Source organism: Eucyclogobius newberryi, unplaced genomic scaffold, assembly GCF_026437365.1.
Source record: "Eucyclogobius newberryi isolate DKJ021-1_F unplaced genomic scaffold, fEucNew1.0.hap1 SCAF_8, whole genome shotgun sequence".
NCBI lineage: Eukaryota > Metazoa > Chordata > Actinopteri > Gobiiformes > Gobiidae > Eucyclogobius > Eucyclogobius newberryi.
Window position 1 is genome coordinate 21197918 of NW_027316500.1, and position 18093 is coordinate 21216010.

At 41.7% G+C, this 18093-nt stretch overlaps 1 protein-coding gene across 1 annotated transcript in view; it reads left to right on the plus strand.

Moving 5' to 3' along the window:
- The first annotated feature begins 1331 nt into the window (after window positions 1-1331).
- The window catches only part of fmn2a (formin 2a), a 45610-nt gene continuing 28848 nt past the window's right edge, over window positions 1332-18093 (plus strand). The window contains exons 1-6 of the mRNA XM_072436486.1: window positions 1332-3228; window positions 6364-6533; window positions 8212-8367; window positions 9708-10513; window positions 10984-11125; window positions 14625-14712. Of these exons, the coding sequence (XP_072292587.1) occupies window positions 1347-3228; window positions 6364-6533; window positions 8212-8367; window positions 9708-10513; window positions 10984-11125; window positions 14625-14712 (3244 nt within the window). The 5' untranslated portion in view covers window positions 1332-1346. The remainder of the gene's footprint in view (window positions 3229-6363; window positions 6534-8211; window positions 8368-9707; window positions 10514-10983; window positions 11126-14624; window positions 14713-18093) is intronic.

The window sequence follows — 18093 nt, forward strand, 5'->3', positions numbered from 1 at the left end:
CCTCCTGGTTATGGCGCTTCATGTGTGCTGTCCCTGCCAGCTTCTTGCACCCTGCAGTTATGTGATTCTCTCAGGGGCCCCTTTGCACAGCCTACTTGTCTGGTGTGGTAGATCTGGGCCTCTATTGAAAATCATTGCAGTGTAGTGTGTAGTGTGGCATTTTGTGTTGAATATACCAATATGTATATATATATATATATATATATATATATATATATATATATGGGGATTGAAATTCGAGTATTGAAAAGAAAGTAAAATCAAGTGTACAATTGTTCCTTGCAATGTTTTTAAATTGTTTTTATTACATTATACAGAATTTTAATTTTGCATCTCCAAAAAAAAAAAAATGAATCCCCCATTCCACTCTTACACTATTTATTACATAAATGTTTAGGAGCGCCAGTACCATTGCAGTAGCCACAGAGTCTTGGGGAGATACTTTACTAACTCCCCAAGTCTCACTTCCTCATTGTTGGGTTGTAAGTGTATTTTGTGGGCCCAGTAAGACAAAGCCTGCTTCTTTGAGCTCCTCTGTTCCCATGATGAAGTTAGAGCTGTGTTTCAAATCGAGCTAATGGAGATGAGCAGGCATGTGATGAGAAAAATACCAACTTCATGTGACCCATGGCTAAGGAGCGGCTCTCAGCTGAAGACAAACCAGAGCCTGTCTTTTCTCTCAGTCAGCAAGGAACCACTGAGGAGAGTCCACCAAACACCAAACGGGCAAGTACACCATTCCAACTGTACACAATAGATTGAATAGTCAATTCCAACTGTACACAATAGATTGAATAGTCAAAGAATTGTTCTTGTTTAATGTAGTTGTGATTGCTTTGCATAGTTTTACTGCTATAAGGTCTTCTTCGGTTACAATAAAATGTCTACATAAATTATTAAATGATTAAACAATCTGTTTAAACCAGAAACCATTGGCAAATTTGTCTATATATTTTGTTCTGTGGTTCAGCAGTTGAACTAGTTTAGACGGAAAAGTATTTTTTTCATGGTTAACTAGAATAATATATAGTGAGCTTCATTAAAACATGATAATAACGAAATCTTTATTCACTGTATGTCTATTAATTCTATGGTGTTGACTTTTCTGGAATATAGCAATTTATTGACATGCTCTTGCTACTTATGCAAGAATGCAGTGTACTGTTTACATTACATAACAGCAGTCCAGATAATACAAAAGATTAAATAGAAAATAAAATAAAACAAATCATTGAATCATATGAGGATGATTCTTTGTTACATGCTGTAACCTCGTGAGTCTTAACTAAAAATCCTCTTTATTCTTTTTACTTATGCGAATGCCTGTCTTTCCCCTAGATGTCAAAATGCAGACTATCAAGACGGTGGAGACACAAGTGCCATTCCTCAAAGAGAGTTTTTTCACTTCAACGTTTAAAGGCAGGCGCAAGAGCAGTGTCACCAACATCCTCCGCCGACAGCAGCACACTCTCCAGCAGCAACAACAGCAATGCATCTTAGAACACCAACACCCTGCGCCACAAATGACTTCCCCTCCAGAGCCTTCCGAGCATCAGTGCCTAACGCGCTCCAACAGCAGCCCGTTATGCAAGGGAGAGGAGGGGCCAAAACAAGCCCACGAGAGAATGAGTAAGCAGGGCGGGCGGGTGAACGGCGGAGCCAACACTTGTCTCCTCCCACTCCCCACAGCATCCCCAGCATCAGCATCACATCTGACAGAGTTGGCTAAGCAGCAGGGATTAAGCGGCGTGGACAAATCGGACAGAAAGAACAGCCGAGGAGGAGTAGCAGTAGCAGCAGCAGCAGCCCAGGAAGACGAGCAGCATGCCCAGCCACAGCAGCCGAGCTTGTTAGCCAAGGGTGTGCGCCTGTTCAGGAATATGGGCAATCAGGAGGCGAAACAGAAAAAGGCAGGTGGCGGAGTAACGGGGGATACTCAGTGTGACGGAGACGCTGATGACAGAGACGTGGACAAGAAATCAAAAAAAGCCGAGAGCAAGAAGAAAGCAAAGTCAGATTCAAAGAGCTCGGTATTTTCCAACATGAAGATCAAAAAGGCAAAAACTAAAAGATCCTCTAAAGGAGACGTATTGGAAGAACAGAAAGTGAAGGATAGCCCATCTGTGGATGATATTGGTTTGTTGTCAGATTATGAAGGGGATCCAAGCAATTTCACCTCAAACGGGGAGCAGTCTGGACACAAAACAAGCTCGGGATCAGACGTTGACCTGTACAGCTATCACTCAGCGGCGGCAGACAATGAAGATCTTTTAACGGACATCCAAATGACCATAAGACAGCAGTGCGTCGAAACCGAGGCGTTGCTAGAGCTGATGGTCACTCAGTACTCCCAAAGGTCAACCGCTGAGAGCAAAGACACATGGAGCGAGAATAAACAGGCTTTAATTCCAACAAGTGTAGCAAAGAACTCAGAGACAAACCAGGGAATCCCAATGTCCAGAGATTCGTCTGGTGAGAGTGGACAGTCGACAGAACAAAGCAACGGAAGCGTTTTCCCCAAAACTAACAGCACATATAGTTTTCCAGACACTACAGGCACCACGACGTCATATGAGAGTGCGGAGGAGCCCCAGGACGAGCTGGAGAGCCCGGTTCAAGCAAGTCCAGGCCTAACGAGCAATATGTGCATTCCAAATATTTACCTGGATGCCGGGGTTGTAGTAGGTGCAGGGCCGCTCCGTGGTCAGAAAAGTATAAGCAGCACGGACCTGTCAATGGAGAGAGCAGAGGAGGAGGAACTTAGGAAACAAAACTTCCTGTCACTCAAAAGCAGAAAGAATAGCATGTCTTCCAATCAACTCAACACAGATTCACAGCCAAGAAGAAGAAGCTCCACAGTCAAACTCTACCCCCCTGTGCACCCCTCGTATGTGAAGACCACCACAAGACAGCTCACCTCTCCCATTAGTTCTCCTTTAACCAGCCCCAACGTGTCCAGAAAGGGACCCGCAACCCAGGAGGCCAGTTCAGGGGAGCGAAAACGCAAGCAGAGGTCTTCTTCCATCGCTGGACCTTTGAGTGCTGCAGAATGGGCAGCAGACCTGGATGAGCTGGGCATCAAGCCTAACGGCAGGGTCAAAGCAGAGGAGCAGGAGACACAAGGCAAGGTGTTCACAGCTGGGACGTACTGGACACTGGGGTCTAGGAGAGCACAGTATGTCCGGCAGGCCTCCAACACCCCAACGCCCTACCTGGACGTCTTCTCAGGTGAGTCAAAGCTTTGTAAATGACTACTGTAATAATATATATTTTACACTTCATTGGATACAATAATACACGTATAACATCTTCACTTTGCCCTTAACAATTCAAGAACCAAAGTAGTAAAGACTGTTATAATATATTTCTGACTTATGGCCATTGACCTGAGAAGGATTGCGCTTCAAATTACGATTATGACTTTTTTTAAAAATACTGGACTAGTTACAATTAGTTCAAACATTGTTGCAGCCTATATATTTAGGCTACAACAAATATAGCTGTTTTGTAGGCTAAGTTATAGCCTAGACGCTAACCCTAACGCGATAACTTATTTATTATATTATATTATATATATATATTATATTATTGAGTATTTATTTTAAGTGTGCTGCTTAGGGAAGTTGAAAACACTAAACATTAGTAAAACCTGTGCTAGTAGACAAGGATCCCTTCTTTTGTGGTCTGGGTGCATCATTACGTAAAACTGGGCTATCACAGAGGTCATTGCACTTTTCTTGTATTTGAAGGGACATGGATCTACTTCCATGTGAAGTCATCGCAATTATTATCTTCTTTATGATTAGCACAACAAGGCTATTAGCACAACAAGGCTATTAGCGTCTCTTTGTGAACATTCAGTGTTCAAGTGTGGATCAAATGTGAATGTATCATTAAGTTAACTCAGGGCTTTTTTTAGAATTTAGCTTTTATCACCACAACACGATCATCATGTTGAAAGTAGGCGTGACTATTTTACTTTTCTGTTTTATTTAAGACTGACTATGCTACACATCCGTGGAATATTGAACCATGAAGTTCCATGTGTGTGTCTAATTCCAGACTCATGAATGTCTTTCCTGCACTAACTGATTCACAATTATGCTTGGATTATTAAGATACACAAGTCCAGATGAAAAGTTATTATAGTGAACTTCAAATCAAATGACTGAAATGAACTAATTTAGCCTTATGCTGTCCTGCTGACCTTTACGTAGTATCTGAAATCCTTGCTATTTAAATAGTAGTTTATCACATGCCAGTAGAGAATCCCACTTGTGCCATAATTTGTCTGCTGGCGTTTTGTACTGTAGTTGAGATTGGGTCATTATGCAGTGAGATAATGTTTGGTGATTAGTGTAACTGCATGTTGATTTGACTCATAATGAACTCACATTGTCATATTGCACAAATGAACGCAGCAGGGTTGGAAGATGTGATGGAAGAGCAAATGCATTTGAAAAAGCATGATGACACAGTTGAGTCACAGTGGAGTGTGCAGAACAAAAGCCCTGAACGTCACAATGGCTCTGTGTGGTCCGCTCTGTTGTAGTGACTGTGAGGGCTCAGCTTCTCTCCTCTGTCTGAACCTGAGCTCATAAAGATGGGAATGACAACAGAAGCTCTGGCCTCATCCACAGGCTCAAGCACACGCTAACATGTTTGGGTTTCCATGCTTTTTGGAGACATTTGATTTTCATTCATTTCCTGGACACTGATCCTAACCTTAAAGAAGACATACTGTCCTTTTTTTGGAGCTATTTATTATCAAACTATAGTTTACAGATGATTATTTCACATTGTGTGCATTTTAAACCATTATATTGATGTCAAATGACATAAGAATAGAGTTCAGTTGACTTCCTGTTCAAAACTGAGATGCCCCGCTTCAACTTGGCAAGCAGCAGATTATTATTTGAATGTTTTATTGTTGCGCCTGGGTTGACACAGCGACATGGAGACACAGACAGCCATTCACTCTCACATTCATTCACCCATGATCTCATGGGAGGCCCATTGGAGGCGAGAGAGTTTGTAACACTTCAAGTATGACCAAGAGTCTGATCATGCCAATTCTAAAGTAAGTACAGAGAAGTCTTTACCTGTAGAACTGAAGGGAGAAACAAACTGGGTCCTTTTCAAATGAGCCATTTTTGAATTAATGATGTGTATTGTCTTTTGTATTACTTTGTATTTTTTGTGACTGTGTTTTTATGTAAAAGCCCTATTCGGGTCGAACATTGTGAATTTGCCCACGCTAAAATGTTGTGGTGTTTAACATGAGCTGAGGAAACATTCTTGTTACAATCAAATAGATAAAATAAACAATGGAAGGTGATGGGGGAAGGCTGAAACTGAAATTAGACTTCAAGCATGCACGAATCAATCAAAATGTAACTTTGAGTAAGCATGTATTTTTATATAACATAATTAAAAGCTCATAAAAGTCAATTACATTACATATTTTAAAGCACTTCTTGCTTAACCTTAACTTAAACCCTAGCACTAATCTAATTAACCCGTATCTTAACTTCAAACCATGTTGATTTAATGATAAAACATGTCATCGTGGGGATCAGTTTTTAAGGGCAGTTCCCATGAATTGAGTGTGATACAGATTTTAGTTCCCGTGATATCATAAATACCTCCACACACACTAGTCTCCTATGTGCAGTGTTAGACGTTAAACTCTCATGGCAGCTCATCTGTTTGATCCAAATGAGTCATGATGTGACATCCATTCACATTTTGTCTGGCTGACCTTATGACCACAACAGAGACGTTGATTCTCTGGTGCATTAGAGCAACAATACATGCAATTTTATTTAAATATTATGCAGGAACAAAAGGAACATTGCCCTAGGTAAAAAATGTAGAATTGATGGCACTAAGGAGGACCAATAGGAATTACAATGATAGTAGTAAGTATTGTTGTAGAAGCTGATGTATTGTAGTATTAGTAGTAGTAGTAGTCATCCCAGTAATAGCGGTGAAGTAATTCTTTGAGAGAGAAAAAAACACAGAAGAAAGATTTAGTCCAACCAATGGTTCTCACATCTTAAAATCTAAAAGTCTTTTTTTTTAAACACACCCACGCGCGCACATTACTGCACTTTCCCCTTGCACTACTGTAACTTTGACACAGCCTAATTAACACCATGTCTCCTGACAATGCATGTACTTGGTGTGAAGACGGGGGTGTTTAATTATCACATCCCAAACATGTTTAAATAAAGATGGCGACAAAACAGACACGCACCTTTTAATCAGATGTAGATGTTGTAAATGATGTCCTTCAATGGAAAAATAAAAAGTTTCATGTTGTCTGACTTCCTGTGATACTTTTCTGTGTATTTCCCTCAGGCCAGACCTTGCTGGAGAGGGTGAGTTTGCAGCAGGGAGAGGGCTGCACGGGCCAAGAAGCAAAGAGTCTGTGTCAGAGGATGTTGGCCATGGGCTTACTCCAACCCTTCAGTGACAGCAACGGAGAGTTCAACCAGGGGGCCACATCGCCAACCTCAGTGCTCTTCTATGTAAGACTCCCTTCACTTTGACACCAGATTTTAGACACTTTAGGTTGTGTGTAGGCGAGCAGGAGTTTAAAATTCACACGCTTTCACCATCACTGCGCAAAAAAGCAACAATGTAATCCGACAGCTCTGAAATATTCATGTGGTCCACTCCACTAATGTGCTGCTCTGGTCTCATGTTAGCATGCGTTAGGACATGCCAGGACATTCTGTCACATTTGTGAAGCAGAAAAATGTCACAATGCATCTGTAGCAGTACAAAGACTGTGAGAATGAGGAAACCGTACTGGAAATTTGAACTCAAGTTACAAGGCTAAACATGTACTTAATTACAACAACAAGTCTCCATGGAGATGCTATTGCTTTGCTGGATTGTATAAATGTATATATCTCTATGGAGACAAGCAGGTGACTCCCCCATGCCCAGTTCCAGGTCATATTTGTTGAGAGAGCCCACTTTTTCAAGGCAATAAAAACACCCGTATTTAATTTAAAGCAAGATAAATATGTCTAATGCCAAAAACAACACAATTTTTATAGCACGTGGCAGACCCTGTAACTAAGTTACATCATGCACCTTTAAAGTATCCATATTTTGGTGCATACAAACAATTGCATCACATCTGACATGTGCATCTCATCTATTGTCTTCCATAAACTGCCAAAGTTCACATCACAAAATACACAGACCAGCCTTATGCTTCATATTTACTAAAAGTTCACAGTACTTTACTAAAGACTGTGTTTAATTTCAGAAGGGAAAGGGACATTTGCCCACAATGCTGTCAGTCCATGAGATGAAAAGTAAAAGTACCCACTTTGTTTGACTAATATTACACCCTGAAGCACTGAGTGAACATTGTAGAAATCTATTTGTGTTGAGTTTGTGTAGTTCATACAGAGCTGCAACAGTAGCATGCACTTAGAGTCTATGTATTTGTGGTTATTTATTGCCTCGTTGGCTTAATGGTAGGTCCCTCCAACATTCTGTCCCACACAAAAGCACTCACACACAAACATACACACATGAGTGATTGCGTAGACCATCTGCTGACCAAGTTATGTAACAGCTCCACGTGCCTTGTGCTCTGGCTGCTCTTCTCCAGCACAGAGCTCTCTCTGACTCCATTGGACACAGAATTACAGTAGCACAGTTTTCTGCCCTTTCTGCACCTTAGCAAGCAGCACGGCCTGGAGGACTGTATCATTCTACCTGACCAGATATAACTTGTATGCTTCTGTATATCTTCTATCTTTCTTGAGAGTAAATAATTGTGGTTTGGCCGCTCCTCTGTCCTCAGATAGTCATATATCTTGAATAATGTCACTTTATGTTGTCATATACATGTCTTCATATCCCCTCGGCACAGTAAGGAATAGTGTCTAAAAAGTGATGTATTTTGCTAATTGCATTGGAATAGTTGGATGACTTGATTTGTTAGAAAAGCTCTGGGAGATGCTCTTCAGACGTCTCAATTATGCACTGTGATGTTTGACTGTTCAACACTAGATGGCAGCGTTGTGCCAAACAATGTGTGGACCACGCGCCACTCCATCCAATCAAATCAACTTCAAGTGCTCCCATATTTGACATTCTCTTGGCAAACAAATCCCTGATCAGTGGTGAAAGTACACAAACTATTTCTGACACGTTTGAGACTTCTTTCTTCTGTGTTTGTAGGAGGAGCAGCTGTACACCTGGGCCTCTCTGGGACTGCCTGTGTCCTCTCATATATGGGAGCAGTATGGAGGCAGAAGCACTGGCAGAGTCACAACCTCCAGGCACACTCTGCATCAGACATCACCTGCCAAGCCCTCAGCAGCTCTGCCCTCTCCGGTGAGAGCGCTGTCCACTCCTAACTCCAATGTGCTGGACTGTGGGGATGCAATATTTGTTTTTGTTGGGTAAAATTGAAAATAAGAATATAGGTAAATAAGACCAAAGAGAGAGAGGATTTTTTTTTTTTCCATTTTAGCCCTGTTTCTTAATTGTTTTCTTTTTCTTTTCTTTTTGAATTTTTGGGTTCTGTGTGTGATTTTCTCCATTTTCAGTATGTAAGTTAGTGAGTCAGTTCATAAAGGAATATCTTATCTTATCTTATGTCTTTATCGTCGACATCAGTTTTTTTGTGTTGCCAGAAGTGTGTTCCAAATGTCTCCATTTATGTTGTCCATGTTTTTGAGGCTCAAATATATACTCTAATGTTTAAGTGGGATGCTGGTGTCAAAAGCAGTCTTCAGTGCCTTTTTAATTTATTGTTGTGACCACTACTTGTAGACACTCCCAGGACACATAATAATGATGTGCCTCCCCGGCAACCACAGTTTCTTCAACATACAGCCCCTCCCTGTGAATAGTGAGAACTTTGTCATGGTGTTGTAATAACGGGTCACATTCTTCCAACAGAATTCCCTCCAAATATGGGACTTTGTGGTTCTCCATTCCCATTCCTTGTACGTCAAAATAAAATTACACTCTTTTTCCTCATTTAGTTTTGATGTATCTAGTGGATTGACTGTCCAGGTCTGGAATAGATAGAGAAATCTGGGCATTTTTTTTTCATTTTTTTCTATCTTTTATATCTTATATCTACTTTTATTTTTAATGGAATGTAGCCGCTTCATCCTTCAGTATTTCATCCTTGCTCAGATTGACGTGAAGTGTACTTTGTCCAGCAGAGGTCAGACTTGTCCTGGCTTTCCATTTCAAAGTGGAACACTTTACTTCCTCAACAAAATAAATAAAAAAGTGAAGCCATAGTGCGCACTGTAAAATTCAAAGATGTGACCACTACATGTGAATGTAGGTTTACAGACCCTCCCCACGTGGGGCCCAGCCAGACTCAGTGTCTCGGGGTCAAATCTCTAAGTATCCCCTCATCCTGATGTAACCAGACTGGAGCCAGCGCTCTGACGAGTCTAGACACAATGCACTGTGTTCACTCCACTTTAGATCTTTGGACTGTCCCTCAGTTGTGGCTCTTTTACAGTTCTGTTATAAAATATAGTTTATTGAGCATATATGTTGTGACTGTGACCTACTAGCCTGCTCTAATGCTTTAAGGCTCATCGCCTTTTGCAAGAAGGGTTTAAGTTTAGAAAGTAGTTTAGACGCATACTCGGAAAAAAATAAAAATCTAAAACGATTTGTGATTTTTCTTTTCTGTTTGCTGACAGACAGAATCCAGCAGGTTGAAATCAGGACAATTTTCCTCAGAGGATGAAGGTCTTCTGGTAGTTCAGCTGGAACGCACCATCAGTGACCTGCGGATCAAGATTGATGCGCTGCAGGACCAGCAGGGCCAGCAGGGCCAGCAGGGCGCCTCGGCAAAAAAGACAGATCATTTGGTTGACTCTTTAGGCATTGGCGTTCTGCAGAAGGCCTCACAGGTGACAGAGAGAGCAGCGGGGAAAAGCCAAGATGTATGTGTCCAGACCTCGCCCACCAAAGAGCGATCAAGAGCTGACAGTTTGATTATGAGCCAGGGATCAGCTCCAAAATCTGCCCCGAGGCCAGCCTCAGCGAGCAGCTCTGTGGACTGCCCGGTGTGCAGTGTCTGCCAGAAGAAGCAACAAAGCAGTGCCAGCAGACCACCACCACCGCCTCCTCCTCCTCTCCCTCCTGGTATGGGACCACCACCACCACCGCCTCCTCCTCCTCTCCCTCCTGGTATGGGACCACCACCACCACCACCGCCTCCTCCTCCTCCTCCTCTTCCTCCTGGTATGGGACCACCGCCGCCTCCTCCTCTTCCTGGTATGGGACCACCGCCTCCACCTCCTCCTCCTCCTGGTTTTGGACCCCCTCCACCGCCTCCTCCACCCGGGATGGGTCCACCAACCCCCGGCTTCGGTCCTCCGCCTCCCCCAGGACCCATGCCCTCGATATTTCTCCAGGAAGCTGCGCCTGCCAAGGCTATAATTGAGCCCCCCAAGCCCATGAAGCCGCTGTACTGGACACGCATCCAGCTGCAAGCTAAAAAGTAAGTGCAGATGGACAGGCATTGTTTGTACACAGGTATGAGCAGACAGTAGAGGAGGAAGAGTTAAGATCAGACGCGTGCTGTGACGACAATAGAGATGCTTAACCTTGTGGAAAATGAAAGTGATGCAGTCCAGGCTTTGTGGAAGAAAGTGGATTGACTTGAACCAGGTTTTTCTTTTCCTTAATAAGGCTTGGAAAATTGTAGTCCAACATGCAGCTACGAATAGATTGCCTGATTCACTCTCAAGCAAGGAACTTGATACGGCAATCTAAATATAATTTAACGGATAAGAGATTTGTCAAGTGCTGAGCATTTTTCTTGAGAATCATACCATTTGAGTAAACCATAAACAAGTGCAAAAGAAGAAATATAACACATTCACATCATAGTTATTTATGAACGTATGCTTTTTATTTTCAAAACTAAATGTACATTTTAAATATTGTTCCACTTTATTTGATCTCCAGGCAAAATGACATGTTGGTGTGGGGGAAAATTGAAGAACCGTCTGTGGACTTTGATGAATTTGTGGAACTTTTTTCAAAAAGTGCTGTAAAGGAGAAGAAAAAGCCTATTTCAGACACCATCAGCAAGACCAAGGCCAAACAGGTATGTGGTGTGACAATGTGAGCCACAGGTAAAGATGGCCCTATCCTCTATAGTTTCCAGCCCTCCTCACTGTCAGTTGCCCAGTGTCTGTGAGTGACAGGAGAAACTGTTTCAGCCAGACAGTTATTATGTGGTGTGAGCTCTGGCTCCCGCCCGATTCCCCTGGGACTCTGCGTGGGCCCTGAGCCAACAGCTCGCGTGCGGTGAGGAAACCTCATGATGGTGAAGAGTGCAGAGAGGGCAGAGCAGAGAGACGGGACCAGGCCTGGATCTGTGTTTTATCCCATTGTGCTTTCTGTATGACTTTCTTTAATAGTCCGATCATTTCCCTCCACAGTGGCCTTTGTGTCACTCTATCAATCAGGCATGTCAAGCATCAGATATACAGGGCACATCTTAAACTCTTCCAGTCCACAACATTTTTGCTGATGTGCTTTTGGCTGTAGTTATGTCTCTAAAGCGTAGATGATGTAGCACCAGGGAAGAGTGTTTCCCCTTTTAATTAAAACCCAGTGGAATCATTGTATAGTATTTCCCGAAACAAAAAGCTACTTTTCGACACACGCTGATGGGAAAATCTCCTCAGCAACGAACCCAAATCCAATGATCCCAAACTGTGAAAACCTACATGTACGATGGTGATGCTTCATTTCTCATTTCGTATGTGCCAAAATCTGTATGCAGACGAGGCCCGCTGGAGCACGGACCACAGTGAGAGCTGATATTCCCCTCATAGACTGATGCGAATTCAGACCAGAGTCTTGCAGTTAGTGGGAATTTGAGCAACATTTACCAAAAAGTAGAAGGTTGCAAAGACTTGAACGTTGAATACAGAAGTAGTTGCATTGTATTTATTTCTTGGAGCTTCCTTGCGTCAGAATATGTCACAATAATGCTACAGTTCAGACTGTCCTTGACACTGAAGTTGTCACTTGGACAATTTTCCCACACCAACTGGACACAACTTGCTTCAGCTTCTATGGTCATTTTTGATTGTACTTTCGGATTTGAGTTTACAGTATTCTTTCAAGGTGAGCAAGTTAAATACTGCCCAGAGAGAACTCATAATTCACCCATTCATCTTCTCATGGCAATATCCACACCGGGCATAGACTGGCCTTTAATATTGGAGAACCGAACTCATACCTCTGTGCCACACGCTCATACAACTGCCCCGCCCCTTCCTCAGCGTCAGCCTATCAGCGCTCAGACAACATGATTTACACCTCTGCTCCTCCTCCCGCAGCCCTCCTCCACCCCAGCACCACCTTTCCAGAAGATTCCTCAGTTTTTAGGCTCTTTTATTTAAAGGTTCCATAACATGCAAAATCAACTTTTCAGAGCTTTTAACCTTCTTACATTGCTATTTGTGCTTCATATATGTACCCAGAGTGTTTTTTTGATTGATTCTCGCAGTGTTTAGCTATATTACAGACTATCTCCTTTCCTCGAATCTCCAAACTGACGGGGGTGTCTACAGGACCGCGTCATAACCCCAGGCACGCGTCATCATCCCCCCTCACCCTCCCCCCTCTCCACCCGCCTCCCGCCTGCCTCCTCCCGCACCCTTCCCCCCGGCTCCGCGCTGCTCGTGTCTCCCTACAAGCCCCGGAGTTTTTCTGCTTCGATTTACGAGGAAACACGGCTCAAAGAGGCCCAAAATGTCATTAATGATATCGCACTCTTTACTATTATTACAATGGTGAAGGTTGATGTGGCAGTTGATGCAGCAACCGGAAAAATAAACGGAGAGAAGTTCTATCCGATACCGAAAAACCAGGAAATAAGAGCGCGATGGATATATATATATATGTATATATATATATATATATATATATATATATATATATATATATATATATATATATATATATATATATATATATGTAGTGTTGATCTGAAGTTCTATCGTTTCTCACTCAGTCGCGCGGCAGGAGCAGCGCAGCGCGGAGCAGACAGCTGTGGGGCTACGTCACGGGTGGACGGGGCACACACGCGCTCTGAGACTACGTCACGGGTGGGCGGGGCACACACGCGCTCTGAGACTACGTCACGGGTTGGGTGGGGGAGCCAGATCGCTCTTCGCAAGGGTGGGGGCGAATATCAAACCAAGCCGTCTGCATTTCCGGGTTGGTGAGGGGGTCCAAGGTCTGGGTGAAATTTCTTAACTATTATGTTAAGGGTGATGCACAACCCTTATTATTATCAATTATACACTTAGGATAGACTACGAAACGTGAAAAAAAGCATGTTATGGCACCTTTAACCATCAGCAGAGACTGAGACTTCCATCCATCCATTTTCTACCGCTTGTTCCCTTTCGGGGTCGCGGGTGACTGGAGCCTATCCCAGTGACTTCGGGCCTTAGGCGGGGTACACCCTGGACAGTGGCCAACTTGTCGCAGGGTAGAGACTGAGACTTCTTCACTTATTTATTTTCCTCAACACATTGATTTATCGCCTTTTCAGTCTGTCCAGGTTGATGTGTCACCGGTTATTGCTTAGGACTCTGCCATTGTGCCATACTACTTTAAATTCACACACGTTTTCATATTTATTTGCTTCTTTTGTTCCATCTCATCCAAACTGTACATCCCTGACTCTACATAGCTCTGACATTCGCCTCAAACTGAGCCATGCAAAATGCTAAACATCTCAAACGTGAACATATAATTAATGTGAAGCATAAACCGAAGACACATGCTTGTATAACATTTCGAAAAACACTTATTTTCTCTAAAGGCCTTCTATGAAACTGTCCATCACAAAAAATAATAATAACTAGCGGTCTTCAAAGCCATCTGTGTTTTGTTTTTTCTCGGTGACTACTGCGGAGCTTTAAATGTGTATAAATGGGCTGTAGAGTACACAGCGCAGCGCTATCAGGACAGATAACACGCGAGTTGCCAGTCACTTTGCATCACATCTCAAGAGTCCACTGAGTGTGCGGTTGGAGAAAGAGTACCATTTTCTTGTGAAGGGGAGCGTTGGTGATGTAACTTCCTGTGTGTTGGGGAGACTTGTGGTCGGTATGATTTGGTTTGGATGGAAGCTTTTTGTCGGGATTGCAGCAGACCAGGGGTTTCCTGCGCTTTCTCTCCCCAATGTTCAAACTGGCTGCTTACTCAGGCAGGCTGCGGTTTCTAATGGTCCCCTCTTTCGGATGCCCACTAACAACACTGGCCCCGTGTCAACTGCTGGAACTCTGACCCCCTTTTAGATGTCGAGTAGCGTTTTAATCATTTGAGTCTTTTGGAAATGTCCGAATGCTGCTGAATACTACAGTTTCTTAATTATGTTTACCAGGTATGACTGAACTCCATGACAGTCTGCAAATTTGGAAATAAACACATCTTTGAAAACATGTCATCGGTGCTTTTCCTTCCCGCAAATGTGTATCGTTTTTGCTGACATTATGTGTGTGTCATAGCCTTGTGCACTTGTGTGTTTTTTGTTTTAATGTTTCTTTCATGTTTTTTTTTTCCTTTCCGGGATTCAGGTGGTGAAGCTATTGAGCAACAAGCGGTCTCAAGCTGTGGGCATTTTGATGTCTAGTATTCATCTGGACATGAAGGACATCCATAATGGTGAGTCTCAGAGGAAATGTGATCTAAAAATGCATCACAAAATATGGAACAATGAAGAAAAAAAAAAAAACAGTTCAAAAGTTCAAATGTTGTGAATAAAAAATGTCATCTTGATTTGAGTTTATTTTGACAAGCCAATGGGCAATAGATATTATATTTTCTTAAGAGTTAAGACCAAAAGTTGGGAGGGGCAATATATAATCAAATTTTGAGGCTAAAAATATGGCCGTATGTTTACACAGTCAAGCCACAAATGATTTAACATCAAAGGTAAATAGATTATGTTATTATTTGTATGGTGAAATATGAATTTTTGATCTTTATTTCAACTTAAGTATGAGAATATATCGGTTATCGGCCACAGAATCTGACCAAATATCGATATTGATATTGGACCATCCTGCACCACATGTTTTTATCTTGATCAATCACAGTTTTCAACTTAATTTAATTTTGTATTATTACAAACAAACACAAATGGTCTTCAATAAGAATTTCCTGAATATGAAGACTGTTCCAAACATGATTTGACGGAGAGAGGAATCCCCCAGACTTAAAATGATTCTATAATTTTGGATTGATCGCACAGCCCTAAACACACATTATTTTCACACATTTCAGGTGAAAGTGGAACAAGATAAATGTATCTTTTGTATTGTAAGCAGAATATGACTTGTTCCTGAAGCATACCTGAAGATTATTATGTTATATTATGTATTTAATGAATATTTTCAGGCCTCAATAGTGTTTAAATAGCCGTGTAAAAGGCTGATTTCAGTGCGGCAGTAGAAGTCCACCTCCCTCTAAAGCTGTCATGATCTTTACTGTGTCGTGAGTATTCAGTCACTGCAGGATCCTGCCCCAAGTGGAAGGTAACAAATGCGACTTCCAGCATTCGTTACAGAGGTTAAGGTTTATACCACATGTCCTTAACCCCATTCAACTTTCTCATATTTCAAACCCACTTCCATTTATTGAGTTGTTATTCACTTTTTTAACCTCTCAACCTTTCCAGCTCTTGCACTGCTTTCTGAATATTAAAGTACAGTTTGCTGCAAAACCACTCAGACACATCTCCACTGTAATATGTTTGGCTTTCCTCGAGGCGTCATGGCGGATTCTGATTTTCCATAGCTTTAGGAAGTGCTGTCGTACGGATCATCTTGACGGTATTTGCTTAGGACGGCGAAAGGGACAGCTTATTTTGAATAGGATCATTGTTGAGGTCATTGCTGATCTCAGTGGCTCAGATTAAGCCTGTCCTGTTTTATCGCTAGTCATAAAGTTGGAAGGGATTTCGAAAAACCTTCCTGGTGTTTTTCCTTTCTCACATTTGGGCTAATCGCACGTTCTTCATTACTGTCTGCCTTTGATGAGTTGTCAACATCTCGTCGGTCGTGGCGCTGAGGTGAAGTCATGGAGGAGAGGTGGATGGGAACCAACTGTCTTCCTGTTTTAGTTCCACTCTGATTGCTCCTCGGTCTTCCCTCCCCCCTGTGTCTAAACACCCCAGCCTCTTTTCCCATCCTTTGTCACAGGGACCGATCCCCTTAAAACCTGATTCTTGTGGCACATATGGCAGCGGGATAGACAACTCCAAAATAAAGGCCGACCACAGCGACCGTGCCTGCGCTGTGCTCCTCGGCGTTCAGTAAACAGTGAGACTGAGAGCCTGTTTTGTCTGTAGCGTCCTCAAAGCTTTTCCCTCTTAAAGCGACATATCAAGCAAGTTGATTAAGAAGTAATGGACAAAAAAGTTTGATTACACTTATAGAAATCCTCAAATAAGACAAATAGGAGTGGTCAAATAGTAGAAGTAGTAATTTGTTGCATACTAGTAGCTTGAGTATTTCTTTTATTACACTAGGTGGAGCGGTAATAAAAGTGTTATTACTGTATGAATAATTTTGGTCAAAGGAGGATTATTGTAGTTGCAGTAATTAGCATTATTGACTGAACAAAAATGTAATCAATTTCTGAAGTTGTCAGATTATTGTCATGTCGTGTAAACTAGGGATGAGATCCATTTTCACTGAGAAAATAAAAAATGGTCTTATGTTTACACAATCATGCAACAAATTATTTTATATCACAGCTATATACATTCTTAATGTTTGCTATTGTTTGTTTATGAGTGAAAAGTTAATTTGTGAGCTTTACTTCAAATTAAAATAGATTGTAGGCCTTGTTATGGATTTTAAAATCGAAATATTTTATCTGCACCTAGTAGTTATCGGCCACAGCAGGAAGCTACATATGGGATACCACAATGTGCAAAAGAAAATCAATATCCGACCTTCCATAATATAACGGTTACATCTGATGAGAGTAATCTGATTTCTTTCTGATTGTTCACACCGGCCCAGGTTTTGACAACAACAAAAATGTAATGTAACAAGACAAAAATGTAAGAGAATGTTAAAGATAGAAAGAGTGTGTGCAATTCATTTAACTTTGTCTTCAAAATACAACAATTACTCTAAAAATCCCTTGACATAGTGATTGACACAAACAAAAAATCAGATCTTATCTTTGAGTGTCTGATTTTTAATGACTATTCAGATATGTAGTACTTATAGTAGCTCTGCAAAGTAACCGTACTTTTACTCAGGTGCAGAGTGCTTCTTCTGTCTCTGAGGTCACTCTGAGGTCACTCTGAGGTCACTCTGAGGCCTCTCTCATCAGGCCTGTCATCCGTCTTCAGTGTTAGGACAGTTTTTACCATCGTACACAATCAGCGCTGATTGTACAAGCTGGCTTTAAGTTAAATAATCTTAAAGCCAGATTGTCATTCTTCTTTAGAAATAAAACGTGATTTCCTCTTAATTGTAGAAAACAGTTAATCCAGGCTCGATCTCTCTCAGTTCTAGATTATGGTGATATAATCTATACAAATTCTACAGCAACAGTTTTAAAAGCTCTAAATTCAGTTTATCACTCAATATTAAGGGTCATTACAGGAGAAAAATCCAGAACTCACTGTGATCTATATTCTAAAGTAGAATGGCAATCACTGGATGCAAGAAGAGAACAGCACTGCCTTTTGTTTGTGTACAAGGCTCTAGCATTTTACATGATTATTTATCAGTTAAGTTTATTGCACATCAGTTCAGATATTCACCGTGTGAGGTCTCAGGACATATTTATCTTACAATCCCGTCGTATCAATACAGAAACAGGAAAAAAGGCTTTCAACAACTTTGCTTTATACAATTGTATCTCATATTGTATGTGTAAATGTTTTTTTATGTATTAGTTCAGTAGCAAAGACCACAACCTCAGCTAAGATGCAAAGTGTTTATTGACTTATGAGAAACATGAACAACATGAGTGTACATACAGTCAACATACAGAACTGGATGCAGTTTTGGTGCTTGAATA